This window comes from Amblyomma americanum, chromosome 1, assembly GCF_052857255.1.
Source record: "Amblyomma americanum isolate KBUSLIRL-KWMA chromosome 1, ASM5285725v1, whole genome shotgun sequence".
Lineage (NCBI taxonomy): Eukaryota > Metazoa > Arthropoda > Arachnida > Ixodida > Ixodidae > Amblyomma > Amblyomma americanum.
In genome coordinates, this window is record NC_135497.1 from 187,580,393 (window position 1) to 187,602,482 (window position 22,090).

Consider the following 22,090-nt stretch of genomic DNA (forward strand, 5'->3'; position numbering starts at 1 on the left):
ATTTTCGACAACTACACATAAAAAAAATGATTTTCAAGATTTGTACTACATATTTCACAATTTTTATCACAAGACAGATGAAGACCCTACGGTTACGAAAAAAATAAATTGAGAAATAAAAACTTTCACCAAATTGGCCCTTTATTTGCCATGTCCCCCCTTAAAGGTGCACTAAAGAGGAATCTGAACTCGTCTTTTACCGCGAGAACTCGATCTACATGTTCCGAGCATTCTTAGAAACTCCAAATTATTGTCCGGTGCAGCCGATTTCACTAATTTAAATTATATTAAATGTCCCAGCTCCTGCTTTTTTTTTTTAACTCAATTCTTCAGGTAGGAGGAGTCATCCAACGCGTGGAGTGCCTTTCAGCCAGTTCCGTGGCAGCTTTGCTTTGTTTTTAGGTTTTTGGGAATAAATAGTTTCAGTCGCAGACAACACAGCCGCAAATTAGGCCCATGGAAATAAAAATACGCATGGACTCTTTGATTTACGTATCACTTCGCCGATGGCAGAAGTGGCAAGCCGCCATGGGACTGGCTGAAAGACACTCCACATGTTGGTTGACTCCTCCTCCCTTCAGCGTTGCGTTAAAGAAAAAAGGCGGGAGCCGAACGTTTAATTTAATTTAAATTTAAAAAATTGGGCACACAGGACAATTCAGTTTCTAAGAATGCTTCCCGCTTATCAATTCAAACTCCTGACACCTTCACCAAGAAGGATAGGGCGCCACCATTTTTAAGTGAATGGCAGAGTAGTGTAGCCTCTGGGATCGTTGCCAAAAATAGGTGTCGGCATGCGCATTTTACATGCGAAATCGGCAGAGGGTGGTGACATCTGCATTTTGTTTCTTGGTCTTTTCTAGCATATAAATGTGCTGTTTTCAGTTAGAGTGGTCTCTTTGTGATTGGAACGTGGCACCTTCACGATACAGGCCAACTTTAGATTGTCCTCAGTGTCCCTTTGATGCAGGCTCGTCCGCCTAATATAAGCAGTGCAACACTGTTACCAGTCGAACTCGAGTGTTCCCAAGTTGGCGGAAAATTTATAGGTTAGCACACAGCACCCCAGAACTTCGAATTAACCTAGCCGATGCAAACTGCTGGTTCGAATTATACGGTATGAGAGTTTGAGAGAAAGACATAAAGGAAGAAATTAGGGACCATGAAAATTCTTGAAATTATCTGGGGTTTAGAATTAACCCACACTGAATTACTGAGGTTCTACTGTATTATCATTATTTGATCATCACCACTGTACACATGCAAAAGAAGAAGGAGGAGGACGGGCAGACATTTGAACACAAACACAAGCATTCTAAAACACCGAGTTATTCTAAATACAAAACAAAATAAAAAAGAAACGTTTTGCTACCAACATGACAAATCTATTTGTAACAGATGTATACATTTAAGAAGTCAGATGATCAAAAACTTCTGTTGTAATCTTTACTAGAAGAGTTTCACCAGTTATCACTCCCTGGTCTTTTCTGGATTTATTTTTCGTTTGTAACAGCAACCAAGAATAAATGCAAACGTTTTCAGCACAATGCATAAAGCCCATAACCGCTGTACTGATTCTGTTCCCATGTATGACTGGTTCATTAAAAAAAATCATGATGGGTACAGTGCAAAAAGAACAAAGTAGAATAAAAAAAAGTGTCATACCTGAACCACATCACACATGATTCCTGTCCGAAAGAAGCCCTTGCTGCTCACTACCACAGTGACATCCCTCTTCAGGTTGCTAATAAAGACACAATAAAAGAAAAGCTTCATATCTAGGCAACCAATCACTACACTCTCTCAGCTTGATCGGGACAAACTGAAAGGATGAAACAGTACATGACCACATTTTCTCACTTCTAAACCCCACATCCAATGCTGTGATAACTTGAACTTCCTTTCGCCAAACAGAGCCCTTGCAAATGGAGTTACATGAAGTGGAACCCTAATCAATATGTGTCCCTGATTTGTGTGATGCTCCACCCTTAGGCAATAATTTAATCAGCTTATGCCTGATGAGCTCTCAAAATAAATAGTACTTTTACAAGACTACACTGTACAGAATGAAATTAAATTGTGCCATGACATGTGATGGTGTACAGGAGACCCTACAGTCTTCAATGGACATGGTAACTGCTATACAAGAACTAAGGCCCCATTGCGCTCAGGTTAACAATCCAGTTACGGCATCACCCTTATGCCTGAACTTCCTTTAAATTAATCATTAAATTATTGTGGCATATTGTAATGCACAGAATCAGCCAGGCGGGTGGCCTTATGGACAGTTCACATGCTCGAAGTAATTCACTAAAACTGCTACCCTCAGCCAATCAGCAACAACACTGCATGTTTTAACCCGTTCCTCCTCAAGAGATGTCTGATGGATGAACAAGGTCACTCGCGGCAGCACTGGCAAAATGAGTCTGGAAGTTAAATTTATTCGCCCGCCGTTGCCAATACAAATAGAATAGAGATATGAGAGACAAACCCCATTACACAAGACAGCTCCTCAACACTGGCTTAGAGAATGTCATCTGCTGGTCAGCACATGCTGCTGAAAGCCACTGTTTTCAAGACATACAAGGACATGGTTTCGCCAAAAAGTTTACTCTGCTGTGAACTGAAAAGCCACCAAGTGGAGGTTCTGGCTAACATATTGCTAGCACTACAACTACACCTGCAGACGAGCCACTTGACAATCACTTATGCCATTTAAACCAACAGAAAAGGTGCTTCCTTCTTGAGCCAGCCTACAGCACTGGCATGCCAGCAGTTTTCTGCCTACCCAAACTGTCTGAATAACTTATCATAATAAGCCCCTTCCCTCACCTTACACAGGATGCACACACAGCTGCCCACATAGTGTTCATTGTAAAGCGGCAGCTTGCAAATAATAGATACTGGTGAAAAAAGTCAATATGGCAAAATACATGAGAATGTTCCCAACCCCAGCTAGTCGGATGTGGACAACTTCTGCATCACAGTATGAAACATGGTCTACAGGGCAGAGTCCAGGTGACTGCCGAATGATTTAAGGAGGAAAGTTGCAGACTAAGGGAAGGAATATTCTGTCCTTGTAGTTCTCTTGATAAGAGATGCAGATTAAAAGAATTCTTGCAAGAAAGGATTGCTTCAGCAGAGCCCTTTGTCTCTATGGTCTTGTTTTTTCAGGCGGTCCCTCAAAACACACAGCAACACATATATTCACGGGCAAAAGAGGAGAGCTTTTCCCCAGCATCACACATTCTGTTTGACACTAAAAAGTACGCCATCACATCAACATCAGAACGTATGTTAGTAAATAGTACATCACCCACATAGTTTCTGGAGTCCATTAACAAGTCTGTACATTTGAGAAAAAACATTAAACACAACAATTCTGAGGAACCATAATGTTAGCTTTAGATAGTACATAATGCCTAGAGCATTTCACTTAACCTCCTGAAGCTGTCAATAAATTTATCCAGTCTCTTTGCATTTGTCTTGGAGGATAGAGTCTACTTCAACAAACAGACTACTCTTTATGTGCAATTTATTTAAAAGCCTCATTAAAACATAATTCTGGCAAGTATAGTGAAACTTCGTTAAGGCGCACCACACAGGACCACAGAAAAACTATGCACGAAGTGGCAGCACACCCAAGAGGGTCTTAGAAAACTTTTGTTGAAGTCACATTTATGAAATCTCCAAAGAATATGTATTTTTGCATGATGATGTCCTTTAATTTTATGTAAAGCAAGTCCTTGCACACTTAAGTATTATGTTATACAACTTTTCGCCAAGAGCTTTCAAGACATTTTGTTGCACGGAACTTGCTAGAATGCATGCCATTGGTTTTTCTTGACATCAAGTAATGCAATAAGGGTAAAATTATCATCCTGGCTATCATAGAAGTTGAGTTACAGAATTTTGAAGTTCATATTTCACAAACGGAAAGAAAAATTTGTACATGTTCTCATTTCTGAAGTGACAACTTCCAAATCCTATAAGTCACGCAACACGCTGAAGCTAGAAATCAGTTCTGTTAATCTCTGCAAGACGGTAGCCCAATCAAATTTCAAATGCTTCTTGTAAGTACTAGGAGGTGGCAGCATCCTCCAGTGAGCATGCATCGTTATTATGGCGCGAAATTTGAAACAGAGGGTTGAAATCGTTCCTGCACGGCAAAGACCCTTGCGGGACATAAAACCCCCACTGTATATATATGCCAAAAACCCTCAAAGGATTAAACCGTGTCCCAACTGCCCTATTGACCTCGCATTTGGGCGAACAGGCTAAACACGTCTGGTGCGCACATAGTTTCCCCAATGGTAGGGCCCGGACTATCTTCACCTTTTCTGTAAGCGTCGCTGGCATTGAAAGACATTTCGTCAGTGATAGAGGCAACAATGCTACTTTTGGACCATGCTGGAGGAGTCCCAACAGCACTGCATGTGTTTATAAACTTGCAAAAAGTGACAGTTTCCACAGCACTTTCTGGCTGCAAAACTTCTGCAGAAACCCCTTCATGGGTGGAATTGCTGATGGTGGCCAACGTTGGAGCTTTGCCCTTACGTGAGATGCACTGGGGAAGAATGTCACTTCGGAAGCACTAGGCCTGGGAAACATGTGATGTATGGCAACGCCAATAACGTGGCTTGGGCTATGACCACACGGCCACCGGCGTCTGCGAATGGGGTGATGGCTCCAACGATGGAAAGAGACAGTACTCTCCATTCAGGTATGCCAGCAGCCGCGAGCATGCTTGTTGCATGCTGCGCTGTCTCAGTATCAACACGTCACTACAATCTACATGTTAGGAGCACGGGTAAGTTTCCTTGCAATGCACGCTGTAGTTTGTGACTGCTTACAAGAGACCCCTTCAGCCTCGTGCACAATGATGGGTACGCCCTAAACTAGACATTCGTAATAAGCCACCACATCATAAGCAGACTCAAATGCATGAGGTTTAATGGAAGCTGAGTCAGATTTCCAAGTCCTAAGTGAAACTTCCACTTAAGCAAGTGCACCTTAACAGTGTTGTACTGTAACACAATCCACATTTATTTCAGCATTAATTGTACCCCTGATTATAGCATTTTCATGCTATCTGCTGAAACAAATACATTCGGTTTAGCCAATTCTAACATACTTCTAAAGAACAAGTTTGCAGCTGTGAACATGTAAATGTGAGAAATGGAAAGTGCCCGTGTTGTCTTCTTTCTTGTGTGCAGTACGTCTTGGCGCTAAAATCTTTTTATTATGTCTGACAACCAACTAGCGTAGCAGCTAACTCTTGTAGAGAAATGGAAAGTTTATTTTAGCAAGTTTTTTTTTGTGTGACTATGTACCTTGTTTCAACACAGATGCAAGTATTTTATCCTTGCACAAAGAATAAATTATTTTGCATTTAGCCAACAAGTATTCAAACGACAATAACAACTCCCTTTCCCTCTACCTTTCTCTCTCTTAATCACTAAAAAAAACCTACTAAAAAATTTCTGGTTACAAAGCTTTAGGGAACAAAATGAAATGTCTGATTTGGTGATTTAGTTCACAAATTACAATATCTTAATTTGCTACTTTGGAGTGAGCATAAGCGTTTGCCTATTAACACTCTGAAAAAAAAAAAAAAAGTGTGCAGAGCATTTAAAGAATGGGAATTCTGCAGTCGCTTAAATGTGCGATGCCTAACATAGTAACACAATAACACAACACAACGCAACAGGGCAATTTGGTGACACTATGCTGTGTTGCACTTCAAAACAAGACAACTCAAGCAGCGGAATAAACTTCAGACTAGTTGTATAGTACCTTACAACTTCCAAAATAAAGATCTTTCTTCTAATAGCGGTGTTATAAGGGTGCGATTACTACAGCACAGCCATATGGCTATAAAGAAAATTTACACAGCTTTCTAAGAAGCTTCATAGTTGAAGAAACATTTGTCCTGGTTCGGAGACTGAACCCTGGACTACTACCTGTCCAGAGCAGTTGCTCTAGCAGCTAAGCTGACCAGGATGGCTAGCAGATGGTTGAACGAGAGCGAACTGATCAACAACCAACTAGAAGTGGGAATGTTGTTGTCCCAATCTTTAGGGAAATACCCCAAGCGTTCCACTCCACCTAAGAGGATTCCCCAAAAACATTTGACTAATAACAATGTTATATGTTTTGTTTGAATATCTAGACTATGGAACCTTGATATTTTGATGTTTATTGTCTTTTGGTGGAGTTACCAAAACAACTGAAATGATGCTTATGTATTCATTATTATGTGGACTCTTGTATAAGCATGTCTAAAATTAAGACCCTCCGTAAGAAAGCGCACATGCCACAGCTGCCTATCAGGCCTCCTTGAGAGCAGAGCCATTTGACCATATTCGACTGCATATGCCATTCCCAAGTGGCCTCACCTCTTGAGCCTCATCTCTTGAAGTTTGACCTCTTTTTGAAGCAGCTTGTGGCGATCTGTATAGAGCACCTTGGGCTTGTTTGCCAGCAAGTGCCGGAATTTGACATAGTCACGCCATGCCTTCTGGTACCTGAAGTTTGCATTGAAAAACAGTTTTGCACTTTAATACCCCATAAATAACTTCTGAGCCATCTTGTGTGTCTCGGCAATTGTCTTTAATGCCGTATTTACATGATTGTAAGCCGACCTATTTTTCGAATTTTGAAAATCCGAAGTGGGGGGGTCGACTTACAATCAAAACCAAAGCACGGCACCATAATAAAGGCGAGACAAACGAGATATCAGGCATGCTGCAGCGAGATTGCATTTTTGCTGCGCCGCTCCGTCGCATCACTCTTGGTGCTGCCCTTGAGCAGCTGCTATGTCAACGTGCAGAACCGGCATCCCCTCCCCGCACACGGTGGCGGATGGCGGCTGTCGATAAGCAGCAAACCGGCACCCCCTATTAAGAGTAGAACACATTCGCGTTCTACTCTTAATGGGGGTCTTGTAAGTTTTTTTTTTTTTTTTTTACTTTCAAATGAGCACTCGGTGGTCAAGGAGCATCGATAGTTGATGGAAGGGCCGCTGTTCCAATAGCGGCAGCACCGCCACTCGGAACGGCAGCAGCGCCGGGGAGTGTTGGTAGCCGACGGAAGAGCCGACGCCGCTCATGCGTAGTTTCTCGCTGCCTCTGACGGATTTGACTACTGCCGGCTGCGTTTCACAAGTTTTTAATGTAGTGCTTCGTCATTTGTGCTCCGGGACCGGTAAGCGGCCGGCGCTCGTTCACAGCTACATTCAAGTTGGCTGCCATTCTTTACGCCGAAGAAACGAACTGCGTGCCAGGCCTTAAGTTCGACGTTCGCAACGGGTGATACAGATGTGGCAGCTGCAGCGAGGCAAAATTTTCAGCTGTTCCACGCAATGTTCTGATGTGGCTGTTTGAGAAGTGCGGGATTTCGCTGCACGATGACTTTAGAACGACGTGCTCTGGCCCCGCAGCAGCGGTCATGATGCAGCGCTAGTGAGGATGATGGAGCAACTAATGATGAGCAGTCCAGTAACTAGTAATACATTTTCGTTTTGGAATGTGCCTACAGGCATGCCCGTGCGCAGCAGCCGATAGTGGCTGGCGATAAGCGGTGGCCGCAGGGTAATGCTATTGCGTTCTATTATTAAAAACCAAGCATAAACGACCTCCAAGTTTTTTTTTTTCTCTGAAATGCGATATGGGGGGTCGACTTACATTCATCGTGTAAATACGGTATATCAAAGTAATTTCTAAACCTGCTGTCAATAGCCAACTTGGCTACAGGAGCGAAGAGGCACAGTAAATAGCGCTATCGTATGCAGCACCCTTCTCATAAATTTCCCCAATTTAGCCTCAGAACTGCTATATGCTTCCTTCAAAAACTGCTTACCAAAAAATACAAAAAAAGACATTCTAGCCTGACATCAAAGCAGAAAATGTCGCATTATATTACTATGAACTATAATAAACACAAGTACTAGCGTAGCATTTATATTATAATAAAGAAAAATGCTCCAAGGCCATCCATAATTCAACACCATCATCACTGAAGAATGGCTACGAATTGATAAACACAAATGTAAGCTTTTATGCAAATGGTAATGGCTTACGTCTACATGCGGCACCTGGCTTCATGTTTTTATTTTAAATACCGTGTAAACTCGTGTAAGGTCCGCACTTTCTTTTTTAATTCAGGTGTGAATATTGAAGGTGCAGCCCACACATGAATTTAAAAAAGAACTTATGTCTATTTTTTTCTCAATTATCTAGTCGGACACAGGGGATGTGGACCATATATGGGTGCGGACCTTACATGAGATTATACGGTATTACCTTGAAATGTTTCGACAGTTTCCTATATCAAGGTTTTCCCTTTTACAACCAATTTAGCATTTGTAGCAGGAGTGAAAAAAAGAGAACGATAACAAGGAAGCAATCATCTCTGCACCCACTTTCACAGCCCTGTGCTTGCTGGCCTTACTGTAAGTAAGGATGAATACTCACATGGGATTTCCTGCATAGCTGAGTTGTGGTGGTCGGATGCCAAAATGCACAATCTCAGGAAACACGGTCCCCTGTGCATTGCACAACTCCCGGTCCAGTTGATCCACACGAAGGGCACAGGGCTTCATGCCAGGGTTCACGACAATCATGCCTTTCACCTGCAAAGGACAGGCACACACAGTGCTTTCAGTGCATCATCTGCTACCATAACCCCTTCAGGCGCTGGGTCCACATATGTGGACGCGACCTAAGCCTCTATTTTCGTATGCAAGGCAAATTTTCACCTTTGAATACCGTGCTCTTACCATTTTGACCCTTCCTATCAAGTTTGTGGCGCTATCTCTTGCAGCTACAGCAAAATGTGTTTGTAAAAAAAAAATATATGTGCATCACGTCGTTTTTTGACGGGACGACTAAATATTTTCTTTTTGCATTCTATCTTTACAAATGATCATGAATTTAGGGCTTGGAATGTGTCGATAGGTTTATGTAGAAACGGCACACCAATTTTCATCGTCATAGACGAAGAATAAGTGCTGCGGTGGACGTTCAGAGTGGCGCGTTCACAAATGTGGACATGGTGCCTTAATGCCGAAAATACCAAAGTGGCGTTTTCTCCCCGCAACGCGCTGTTTTTTTTTTTTTTGTGGACATATGGTACAAAATGGGCTCACTGCTTACGGGTATTGAAAACTATGCTTGTAATAAGAGAACGCTGGACGACTCCGGAGCGCAGCATTTTTCATGAAAATAGCCGATGGAGAAGCACCTCCAAAGAAGTGCGGCCGACCGAGCAATGAAGAACCGCCACTTAGCTGAGCTGCTGCCGACAAGCACAGCGCGCTATGACCAGTGCTAAAGTCAGGGAAGGTCTAGGAGGGTCTTATACCCCTGTCACACGGGCACTCGTAAGATATTAGGAATTAAGGTCCTTTGCCCCAAAGGTGCGTGACGTGCATCTACAGGGCAAAGCGTCGAGACCTTTGCGAAAAATGTCTGTAGCCGCAAAGGCGGCCGTCAGCGGCCTTAAAATTGCTTAAAGGAGCAATCCAGACGGCAGCGCCAGCTAGAGAGCTCAAAGAATAAAAAATTGACGCAATTTTTAGTTTTGAAAATGTAAATAAATATCTAATTTATCTTATTTAATGGTTAATTTGGCATTACAGAGCACTTAAGCGTAGAGGAGGCTATGACATCTACACTGCTAAGAAAGAACTTAAATGCTTTTCAGCAGCCGCATCGACACACACGTGCTTGCGCTTCTTGCTTTGCTGTTTTTTCTTCGTTTGCTCTTTGTTGTGTGCACGTTTTTCGTTTCCTTGTGTTTTCTGTTTTCCCGCTCGCATATAGTTGAACTCCTTTATATATTTATAGTGATTTGTTTTTAACCGTATTTAATTTTAATTTTGTACAAAATTTTAATGGAGGCAGGTAGTATTGAGGCCACTCAGGCAACTGCCGAGTTGGACGCGCAGAAATGTGCAGCAAAAAAAAACGAGAGGACCGCGTGCCCACTGGCCGGAGCGCGAAACCTGGGCACTTATCAGTCTCTGGGAAGACCACCTCTAAGAACTGCACTGTGAGAAACGGAACGGGCCCGTTTACGAGGCCATTGCTACTTCACTGGCCGAACAAGGCATCGCAAAGACAAAGGAGCAGGTGCACTCCAAAATAGAAAACTTGACAACAGAATATCAGTGAGTAATGAACATAGCTAAGTGCTACTTTTATATATACCGCGGATTTATATATACCGCGGATATATACCGCGGATTTATATATACCGCGCGGCAGCTTTCAAAACATGCGACAGGTGAGGCATAGTTATGACTCACATTATGTGAGAGGGGCTGCTGCATTGGGTTGGGGGCAGCTTGCTTTTCACACAGCATGCAGTGTGCGAAAATGCGTACTTGCTGCAGTAGCCTTGTTTATTCAGTAGCAGCAGTTAAAATGGGCATTTGTACGAGATACACTTTTGACTACCCGAGTGTTGGGAACGTAGTGCTCATGGGACTCTGCTTGCAGGAGGTGGTCACGAAAGCACACTGGCCAAGGTGCCATATGCTGGACATTCTACTGGGAGCTGCACAGATCTTTGGGAAGCCTCCCAGTAAATGACCGCTCTCTGGTGGAAGAGAGTAGCTGCCAACCTGTCAGCACAGTCGAAGAGGTAATTTTCTTGGAAGAATACGAATCTCCATCTGCAAGGATGACTTCTCAAGCTTAAAAATATGAACAAATATGAATGCCAGGCTAATACAGAGCAGAAAACTGCTCGTGGGAAAATTCGGTGCCCTTTATTCAAGCCAGAAATCCAGCTAGATTTTTATTGGTTGGAGTCTGAAGCCGCACTGCACAACAAACCACTGTTCATAAGTTGCTCATCGAAGGCTTTGTATCGTTTATTTTGGATGACAACACCTTTACATATGTTATGACATGAAGGTGTACCAAACATATGAATAATGCAAGATTTGTAAATCACGCTAAGTGGCAAGTTAAAACATATCAGCAGGTAATCACAGCTCTGTTTGTTACTGAGGTGTAACGGACAGAGGCTTATTTCAGTTGTAGCACCCTTGTAATGGCGGACAAAAAGATAACACCTTTACATACATTATGACATGAAGGTGTATCAAACATATGAATGCAAGATTGGTAAATCATGCTAAATGCCAAGTTAAAGCATATCAGCAGGTGATCACAGCCATGTTTTGTACTGAGGTGTAATGGACAGACTGACAGAGGCTCATTTCAATTGTAACACTCTTGTGACGGCAGACAAAAAGATGGTTTACCACTGTAAACAAAAATATGTTTTCATGGACAACACTTATCAGAGCCCTGAAAAAAAGCACAGCTTGAGGGTTATTTGTTCAATTTCTTTGCGATCATGTGCTTGACCTCCTGTTAATGTTTCATCATTGCTTCAAACGCTCTTCATGCAGATTATCTCCGCCATGGGAGACTGGCGACGTACATGAAAGCTCATTTGAGCTTGAAGCAACGGCTGAGGCAGCTGGCACATCTGCTGCTGCAGAAGACCCTGCACCAAAGCCTCAACCACACTTGCGGGGCATAGCAAGCACTGCCACAGTTGTGGCTAGTACCAGCCGCCAGCAGCGGAAGCGGAAGCGACCACTTTCGGCAGCCCAAGAAACCCAGCAATGTCTGCTAGAGGAGCAGCGTCTCCTGCGGCAGAATCTCAAGGAGTATAGAGAAAAAGAGCTTCGGCTTCGTGAGCGACAAGTAAAAGCCGAAGAAGACCTCGTTCAGGTGCTGAAGGACTTCTTGAACAAATAAAATGTATAAATCTCAGCTTGCATTCATGTACATGCTACTATTGGGCCACAGGCTGCGTGAAAGGCACAAGGCAGTGTTGCGATACAGTACTGACAGCTGTGCAAGTTTAACAACAAAGCGACAAAAAGTACCTCAGAAAAGGCAAGGGCGAAAGAACAAGGCAAAATTGATGTGCACTGTCTTGCACTAGCAATAACTAATCGTCAAAGTACTGACACTGTATACAAAGACATTTGTTCACACAAGACACACATTGACACATATCCATATCAGTGCTTGTGTGTCTTGAATGAGGTTAACCATGTCCAGATCATGCCACGTCAGGAATCACCCTGAAGGAGTGCTTCTCACACCAATGAAACTGGGTGGGAAACCCCACTGAAGTCAGTTAATTAACCTGGCTGTTCAGACATCTAGGTTAAGAAGTTGATGTGACTGGGGTAACCCATTCTTCTGATTTTGTTTGTACAAGAAAGCCACTCCTTCAGGAAGGTTTGCAGTGGAAGGTAGCAAGACACAAAACTAGACCTGCTGCAGTCCCACATTGGCACCAAATGCTACCTAGGATTAGGTATGCTGCTTAGAGGTACAAAACATGGGCAGCATTCTTCGTCATGTTCAGTGCCCTTCTACTGCAGCTACTGAAAGTAATGCAAAGAGCTGCCCGAACACTAGCCTCATTATCAACTTCTAACTGCGTAGTATGAGCAGGTTGCTCAAAAGCTCTGCCATGCTGACAAACCTCATCCAACCGTTGTTGCTGTAGCCGGGCACCAAAATGTTCACATATGTTGTTGAGAGTACAGCAGGCTCTAATAATCACAGGCACATGCCTGATCTCGCACTCCATCCTTTTAATGGTATATCAAAAACGGGCTTTCATTCTCCCAAAGGCATTTTCAACAATCCATCGGGTTTTAGACAGATGATAATTGAACAGTCTTTTTTCCTTATGCCATCATGCGGGAAGGGTTTCATGAGATTCCCCGTCAGGGCAAACGCCTGGTCACAAAGGATAATCGGGGGCACAGCAGTGCCATTAATCACCGTGACCGGTGTCTTGAATAGCGGCCCTTCAACTGTTTCAGCCAGATCTGACTGACTGTACACATGGCAGTCGTGGCACCGTCCTGGGCTGCCTGCAGAAACGTATCGAAACCGGTATTTATGGTCCACAAGGGCCAGAAGGATGACACTGTACCTGCACAAAAGAAAAGAACATTTTGTATGCACAAGGTTACATGATGGAAATATTTAGCGCGTATTTAAGAACAGTAGATCAGAAGAAGCCTAATGCTGTAGCGGGTCGTCTACTTCTAAGGTGAAAACAGAAGCGCTTCAGGACATTGAACGCGAGTAATGTTCACATCCTTGTGGCTGTGCAAGATGCATGAGAGCAGTGACAGCTTCATGCCCTGCCTGCACCTGCTCAATAGTTTGTGAGCATCTAATATAATTAGCACACATCTTCACCTTAGATGTGGACAACAGTATACATGGCTGTGTGTGGATGAAGCCGAACTTGTATACATATGGTTACTGAAAACAGAATTATAATAGAGGTGACAGGCTGTAAAGGTGATTTTAGATTGCGAAGGATTTTTTTGGATCCATGGAAATTAAATACACGTTGAAAGAATGTTGCAGCATTGTAAGTAGCCATGAAGGTAAATTCACACGTATTATAAAAACTACCTTGTTTCACATCACTGTTATGCCAGCCAAGGGAAAACCAAGAAGAAAACACTTGCCAGCCTTTGTAGTTCCTATAGTCCATTGCATTCAAGTGGGGTGAAGACACCGGGAAATGGCAGCCATCCAAGGCCCCCACTGCTTGCGGGAATCCTGTCATAGCGTAAAACTCGCTAATATGTTCATCCATTTCGTTTGGTGCCATCATTCGGACCCACTCCGGTTTGATCACATCCACCAGAGTCCCGGCAAACTCCCTACATATAGTGTTCACAGTTGACTGCCCAACACCAAAGACTATAGCTACCACCCGGTCTTCGGCAGCTGAGCAGAGCTTGAAAAAGCCGATGCCGATTCTCTTTTCTACCCTGATGGCCTCCCGCATATTTGTATGTTCACGCTGCATTGCAGGCCGGCACCGGTCCACAAGGTACCGAAAAGCAGCCAGGCCAACACGGAACGCTTGTCGAAAATGCTGGTCTCCGAGGTTCGGCAAAGTATCCTCAAACCATTGCTCGTTGCGGGGATACACCCACCTACTGCGGTGCACAGTTCGCAGAAGGAATGCGACGGCTTTGCAATGGGCAATGTTTGCGAGAAGTTGTTCTTCCAGTGCATCACCGTGCGCCTTAGCCGCATCCGCCGCCGCGCGTAATGATGCCACAGCGGCAATCTTCACAGCAATTTCACACTTCTTTCTAACGTCTTGTGCGATTCGTCGCTCATGATTACGGCAACACACTAACCAGGCACAACCTAATTTCTTTGAAATACGCACAAGGACATAAGCAACAAAGCACGCTTCTCACACACAACGAGGAGCCGAACGGAAAAGTGCGCCTACCGTGGTCGGACCGAGAACGATGAAAAAAGAAGAGACTTTTGTTTCAAAATACCCATTTCTCACGGTCAGAACGCTTGTTTATTATCGTGATAACTACTTTTTTCCAGCATAAACGAAAGCACTCTTATCCTCTTAGCTGAAGTGCTACCGTCTGCTTTAATTTCATAATGTTACTAGCGTCACTTCACACACAGCGGTGACTTTTGGCATTCACGGAGGCCGCACTCTAGCTCCTTAGGATTTTCCGTGTAGCAGCGCCGCTGCTCCTTTTCGGTTTTCCTCCTTTAGTGCAATAAGACAACTTTACGGCAAAGGCCGTGAAGAAGTCCCGTGTGACAGGGGTATTAGACCACCTATGAATATTCAAAAAGGAATCAGAGACCACCTGTGCTAGATTGTAGATCACATGTATCAGAAGGAAGCAATCATTTTCAGTGGCGGTCAGAACATTTTTTCTCCACCGTTTTTAAAATTTCGCTGCGGTTTTTAGCAAGATTCATTACATTTTGTATGAAACCCGAGACGGAAAAGATTACAAATTGGCAGCACTACACAAGGGAGGATGAAAAAGGGGAACCCGTACCCTCACACCATAATCAGTTCAGAGCTGGCCGCTCAGCTCCAAGGCTACAAAACAACAATCAGCACATTGGTAGAGCAAGGGGACAGTTTGCTTCAGGTCTCTGACATAAAGTGGGCAAACAACGACCTAGAAAAATTTCTCATTTTTGCAAAAACCATGTGTAAAACAGGCCGCAAGATGCTCTCTCTCTCCCCCTTTTCGTCCTGTGCTCAGATCATTCGAGATCACTCGATGTGGCCGGACATGAAGCATTACTTATGATGGAAGCAACCATTGGCCCCAACTTCTGAACACTTTAATTACACAACGGTGCCGTAGTGAAGGATCCATATCTAAGAGCCGTGTACGGTACTCAAAATACCGAATTTTTCTCTGCCTGTTGTCAAAGAATGACTGCTTTTATCTGTTTTATAAGTCATGAACTACAGAATAACTGCCTGAAGCGTACATTCTCACAGCTAAACATTTATCATGTCTAACGATCAGTTAGAAAAAGCAATCAAATGCAGTAATGTTTACTTTCATGTATCAGGTTAAAGGCGCTATGTCCATAAATGTGGAAGCGAAGAAATTATGCTTAAATATGAATATTTTTTGCGTAATTTTTTGCACATCACTTCTGCTTAGTCTACTGATCGTAATTTATACAAAAAAAGATTTTTCCTTTCACCAGATTTAATTGGCGCCTGAAGGGGATAAAACTGCGTCAGAAAAGAAAAATAACTCTAGCAAATACAAGGCATGGGCGCACCTTGGCAATGAAACACTGGACCTTACAACAAATAAGTCTAATGCAAATGTAAAATCAATACAAATATTGTTGGCCAAAAAGAAAGTCTTTGAGAAATACATTTCCTGGGTAAAAGCAGTGCATACACACAGCCATGCTAACATGCTAAAGCATAAGGACGAGCATGTGGCACACAAGCATTTAGATTTGTGAACTTCTGGTGACTGCAGTCGTGACAAAGCCCCAGAAAATGTATCCATCCAAATTGAATGTTTTTGGTCTCAAGAAACACAAACGTTTCCCAGCTTCCTCATGCTCCCCTAATTTGGTGATCTGTGACTTTTTATCTTAAAAACCAAAGGCTAGCTAGAAAGCCAATGATCTCGAACAGCTGTAAAGATACAGCAAGAGGAAAGGGTTGAAGAGAACAGCCTCAAGAAAAAGGATTAGTGACCCGTGCTCCGTGGCTTTGGCATTCAGCTGGTGATCCCAAGGTGGCAGGTTCAATCCGTGCATGGCAGCCATATTTCGATGCAGGTGAAAAACGAAAATGCCCATGTGCTGTGCGATGTCATCGCTTGTTAAAAAATACCAGGTGGTGTAAATTAATCTGGAGCCCTCCACTATGGCATCCCTCATAGCCCTTGGGCCGCTTCGGGACATTATACCCAACAATCCACACCAATCCAATCCCCATTTGCATTAGCTATCAAGTGGGCATGCTTTGAAAGTGATAGCAGCAATGAAGAACTAAGTCATTCAGAGAATTGTTTGCAGGCAGTTGCAATGTTTTCAATGTCATCTCACAAACCTGTTTTGTTAAAGCATTTCTGAATAATATCTGCACTGCACCATTAATACAGACACTATTTAAAAAAGCCACAAGAGGAAGTGATACCTGATCAGCATAAGCTTGCCACTTGCTTTGAGATGTCTTGTAAAGGCGAGGCAGATCTGCAGCCGACACCAGGGGCACGTTGTTGGTCAGCAGGTACTGCAGCACTACATTCAGTGACAGCAACTCCTTGCCATTATCTACAGGGTGCAACAGGAAGAAAGACAGGCAGCCATAGTCACTGGCTTCATTTGTAAGGCAAACCTCCAGTGCTCCCAAAAAGACAAAGGACATGAAGCACCAGCAGGAAATGGACACTCATATTGATAGTTTCACCTCTACCCTCCCCACCTCCTCCCTTATTAATGTTGTTCTGTCGTTAAAAGAACATTAAGACATTACTTTTAATTTTCGAATGGCTAAAAAGAAAAAGGAAGAGGAGCGTACACATGCCTAAAATGCAGTTGACAGTTTTCTCTGTAACCACTACCACACTCCAGCATTCCATATAATTAACGAAACTTATTTTCTAATGGTACATGCATGCAGCTACATCGTAATATATATCACCACAAAATTCATAAAACTTGGAGAGAAAAAGCGCAGCAGTACGAGGCCTTCTATATGTGAGAGCACTATTCTAAGCAGATTGAAATTCAATCCCTGAAGATGCATTGTTGGGCAAGTTTGTTCACAATTATTGTGATTACAGTACAAAACAACAAGAACAAAGCAAGATAAGACACCACAAAGCACTAATGTTTAAGAAATTTCCTTCTTTAATAAATAAGGGTTGTTCATCGACTAAAAATAAGAAAGTAACATATCAAAAGCAAAAAAATAGGGCCCGTAATGTTCAATGTGTGCACGACATCCAATGCAGGAAAGTGCCGAGTAAGAAATAAATAATGCACTATATTGTGCACCTGTTGTAAGTAACGTTACAGCTTATACATGTGAAAACCAAGCCACAGTTATTATCTACAGCAAATTAAGTAGTCTGCAAAAATGCACCTACACTCATTGTAACTTCGCTGCTTTCCCTGAGTCACTTGATACATCTGGCAGACAACTTGAAGGCCCTCGGCTATGCTACGTGAACGAGTCTTAATCAGGTACAATCGGTACTCACCTTCCAGTTTTCGTGCAAAACGTGGCATAAAATGGAATCGTGGGCAACCATCTTTATCTCCATGCGCTTTCCAGTCCAAGTCTAGCATCTCAAGAACCTCAGAGAACAGGTAGCTTGTGAAAAGCTCAAGGCCTTCCACAGTAAAGTTCTCCGGCATTTGTTCCTCAAGGTAGAGTACAGCATACTCAATGTTGAATCGGATCACACGGCACGTGGGCAGCTTAGGCAGTGGCCAGTGTGACAAGAGAGAGAAGCCCTCAAACAGAAAATCATGTCCATCATGCTTGATAGTGGTTGGGCACTTCATCTGGGGAAGCAAAAAACAGAGGGAAGGCAGGAGCAGGCAGTAAAACATTAGCATTAAGATGAGTGCACCAGGTTACATATGCCAAAGAAATTATACACAGAAATGAGTGGGAACACAATGAAAAAGGGTTTTCGTGGGGACTAACTTGAGACTATGGGCAGAATCATGTGCCTGTTTACCATGACTGAACTCATAGCTGCCACTGAAGATGTCCACCCCAATACTGTAACTGGCATTGATAGTGTACCTTATGACCTGTTCCATAATCTAGAAGACCTGGCATTGACTTCCCTCCTCACTGTCTTCAACAAAGTTTGGACGTCCAGCAATATGCAGTCAGAATGGAAGCATTCCATGGTACAGAAGGGTAGATGCTTAAACTTGTTGGTTCATGACACAGGGAAAAAACATAGCACAAAAAAAGACAAGGAGTGAGAAAGACGGACGCACACAGTGCTAACTTCCAACAATGATTTATTACAAAAAGGAATGAGACCGCACTTTTGAAAAATGACTGTGTAAGTAGCAGTGTTGGCAGTAACGTGTTACTTTTTTTGGTAATTTAGTAACGTACTCGTTACCATTTAGGTACGTAACAGGTAATGTACTTCCGTTAATATCTTTCGGTAATGTGAGGTGTCACGTTACTGGTTACGTTTTATCCAATTGTCCCCCCTATCCGCCACCTTTTTTAGAGAAAAAAAAACCGCAGAGTGCCAAAAGTGATGTCAAAAATAAACAAAACGTACAGGTGCTCAAGACAACCCTTGTTGCGGCTCGCATGCATGCCAGAAAACACCTGACCTTGACGATGCACCCAACTAAAAGAAAAGGAAAACCTATAAAGCATGAAGCTCGTGCATGAACATGCATTCACACACTTGCCTTCACCTACCTCCCCTTCGCAAACTACCCATACACACAACAAGAGTGGAAGCATGCTGAGCATTTTAGAACATCACATTTTTCAGAATTATACTGTAAATTTGCTGAGAGTTAAGCGATGATTTCTTTGTGAATATAGAATTGATGATGAAGTATCATTTTGTCTTTATAATGTCACATTCAGAAAATGGCTTCACCATGTGCCACAGAGTGGGAAGGGGGGGGGGGGGGGGGGTCGACTTAAAATTGAAACCAAAGCATTGCACCATGGATACAGGCAAGACAAACGAGATACCAGGCATGCTACAGCGTGGTTGCATTTTTGTTGAGTGGTTCCGTCGCAACGCTTTTGGTGCTGGCCTTGAGTAGCTGCTATGTCAATGCGCAGAACCGGCATTCCCCCCCCTTGCGAGGCGGCCGATGGTGGCTGTCGATAAGCAGCAAACCGGCACCAGCCCACTGCCCACATGTGGCCACAGATTGCGTCTGCTGATAAGCGGCAGCGGCCCGATAACGCATTCGTGTTCTACTCTTAATAAGCATTGTCCAAGTTTTTTTTTGTTTGCTCTCGGCGCTCAAGAAAGCATCGATAGTTTATGGAAGGGCCACTGTTCCAATCACGGCGGCACCGCCACTCGGAACCGCAGCGGCGCTGGGAGTGTCCATAGCCGACGGAAGAGCCAATGATGCTCACACGTAGTTTCTCTTTGGCTCTCACACATTTGACTACTGCCAGCCGCGTTTCACAAGTTTTTAATGTAGTGCTTCGCCATTTGAGCTCCGGGTCCGGTAAGTGGCCCGCGCTCGTTCACGGCTACATTCAAGATGGCTGCCGTTCTTTACGCCGAAGAAACGAACTGCGTGCCAGGCCGTAAGTTCGACGTTCGCAACGGGTGATACAGATGTGGCAGCTGCAGCGAGGCAAAATTTTCAGCTGTTCCACGCGATGTTCTGATGTGGCTGTTTGCGAAGTGCGGGATTTTGCTGCACGACGATGTTAGAACGACGAGCTGTGGGACCGCAACAGCGATAACGGCGGCAGTGCTAGTGAGGACGATGGCGCAAGTGTGGACGAGTAGTCCAGTGAATAATACATTTTCGTTTTGGAATGTGCCCACGGGCGCTACCCCGCACAGCAGCCAATAGTGGCTAGCGATAAGCGGAGGCCACAGGATAGTGCTATCGCGTTTTATTATTAAAGGCAAAGCGTAAACGACCTCCAATTTTTTTTTTTTTTCAAAAAATATGATTGGGGGGGGGGGGGGGGGGGGGTCGACTTACAATCGTGTAAATACGGTAAGATACAACGGTAAATACGGTAAGATACGTCTTCTGCATCCTGTATTACTGCGGTAGCCGAATATTAAGTGTTTGGCTATATCAAATAATTCACGTAGCAAAATTCTAAACCTCATAACTATTTTCTTAAGATAAGCTTCTTGTTTAGGTAACGAGAAACGTTTAAGCAGCGGACTACTTTTTCATCATGGTGGAATTCTGTTTGCAGTGACTGAATGTAGGCGGAGCTTCACTGCAGACTTAAGTTACATCCGCCTCCTTTAGGCCACTATAAAACTGCTAAGCTCGTGCACATTTGTGCGAAGTATTCTGGTTAAATCAGGATTTTGGCTGAAATCGTTTTTTGGGCTAGAAGTTTTATGTAAAATAAAAGTTTTATAAAATTGTTACCGTGAGTTCTTGCAGCGAAGATGCACTGAATAAAATTTATGGCCATGGATTAATAGCGCAGTAACGTGCAGTACTTTATTTCGGTAACGGTAACGTGCTACCTTTTTTTGTAGCTAATGTAGGGCAGTAACGCACTTTTTTTTTTTTGCATAACGAGTAACGTATTTAGTTACCTTTTTTTTCGGTAATGCCACAACACTGGTAAGTAGCCCTTCTGTTGCGCTATTGCCAAAGGAGCTTGCATATCTGGGTGATATGCTTTGCTAGTGCAATGCACTGATGGTGCAACTGTGATAAAACGGTATAAAAACCACGCTTCCTTTGTGCAATAAACAACTATCGGAAGTTAGCACTCTGTGTCCCTATCTTTCTTAGTCCTTGTCCTTTTTGCGCCAAGTTTTTTCCTTGATTCCGTGGTAGTTCCTGTACCAAAACCTGACAAATTTCCTACTATCCTCTAAGCACTATACGGGATCTCACTTATCCCAACCATCTGTAAACTGTAAGCAAAACTTCTGGCCACTCAACTCTCAACAAGGTGGCTCAACCACCATCAAAAATATTTGCCTTCCAAAACTGGATTCCGACTAGGCTTCGAATCCAAAGACGTCATACGTTACTCGCCTCACAGCCGACTTGTTCATACAGCGGTTGCAATTGATATTTCGAAGTACTATAAAAACATTCTCCATGCAGCCATTCTCGACATTGCCATCACTGGGCATGCCCTTGCAGCTTTGTCAAGCCATTCACACATTTCTTTCAGAACGAACGTTCGCCATCCATGGCAATGGTGCTGTCACGGGCTGCTTCACTTCAAATCGCAAGGTCCCACAGGGCTCCTGTTTTAGTTCCAACTATTGCACTTATACCTCTTATGTATGGCCTCCTCTCCTCCCTGCCTAATATTCAAGTTCTAGCCTACGCAGTAAACATCACTCTATAGTGCAGCAACCGCTACGCACAGGTGCAAGACTCCCTACAAACTGCTCTTAATCTTCTTCATGATTTTCTCGCTAACACAGGTTTCTCTCTCAGTCTAAGACCTGCTATGTTAACGTGGGAAATAAAATTGGCCACCACATCTTCAAGGTCACTCAATTCATAGTGACCACTGGCCACCAATCACTTCCAGAAATGGAACATATCAAGGTTTTGAGACTTCACGTTCATAACTCAGGAACAACCACTTCCAGAAATGAAACATACCAAGGTTTTGAGACTTCACGTTCATAACCCAGGAAGAGGCATGACTTGGCTGCCAGCTGTTCACAAAAGTGCAACAACACACTAGGCCTCATCCGTCGCATAGCCCATCGCTCTGGCAGTGCCCGCTCGGATACCGGCCAACGTCTATTTCAGGCCATCTTCCATATCAGCTCCTTAATAAGGCTCAATTTCAATGCCTTACCCAAAGACAATGGTCTTCAAAGAAGTCCTCAACCATGAAGTCATGTAGGTCAGCACCACGCTACCTCGAGCAACTCCTAGCCCTCTGCCTTAGCAGCATGCTCAGCTAAACCCTTCGACAGACTTCATCATCCAACGTGATACAATCAGAACATGGAAAGCTTTGCCTCATCCCTTGGTCCAACCTCAACTGCCCCCTTGGG

General features: G+C 43.5%; 2 protein-coding genes across 6 annotated transcripts in view; both read right to left on the reverse strand.

Annotated features, from left to right (window-relative positions):
- drosha (ribonuclease 3 drosha) overlaps positions 1-22,090 on the reverse strand; it is a 187,978-nt gene that overhangs the window by 114,529 nt on the left and 51,359 nt on the right. For all 5 annotated transcript variants that reach the window (XM_077648049.1, XM_077648048.1, XM_077648052.1 and 2 more), the window contains 5 exons: positions 17,597-17,903; positions 16,528-16,664; positions 8,475-8,632; positions 6,399-6,527; positions 1,666-1,744 (listed from right to left, as the gene is read on the reverse strand). In XM_077648049.1, coding sequence (XP_077504175.1) covers positions 1,666-1,744; positions 6,399-6,527; positions 8,475-8,632; positions 16,528-16,664; positions 17,597-17,903 — 810 coding nt within the window. The remainder of the gene's footprint in view (positions 1-1,665; positions 1,745-6,398; positions 6,528-8,474; positions 8,633-16,527; positions 16,665-17,596; positions 17,904-22,090) is intronic.
- LOC144114376 (uncharacterized) lies at positions 10,864-16,520 on the reverse strand. The gene is made up of 2 exons (XM_077648070.1): positions 13,532-16,520; positions 10,864-12,981 (listed from the first exon to the last, which is right to left on the reverse strand). The coding sequence occupies exons 1-2, from the start codon at positions 13,876-13,878 to the stop codon at positions 12,660-12,662; spliced, it is 669 nt and encodes a 222-aa protein (XP_077504196.1). The 5' UTR covers positions 13,879-16,520; the 3' UTR covers positions 10,864-12,659.

What these genes read in the sequence shown, in the direction of transcription:
- LOC144114376 (XM_077648070.1), bottom strand. Translation starts at nt 13,878, where the DNA reads ATGCAGCGTGAACATACAAATATGCGGGAGGCCATCAGGGTAGAAAAG. An exon ending in TATAGGAACTACAAAGGCTG is followed by an intron (nt 12,982 to 13,531) that starts GCAAGTGTTTTC and finishes TCTTTTGTGCAG; the next exon opens with GTACAGTGTCATCCTTCTGG.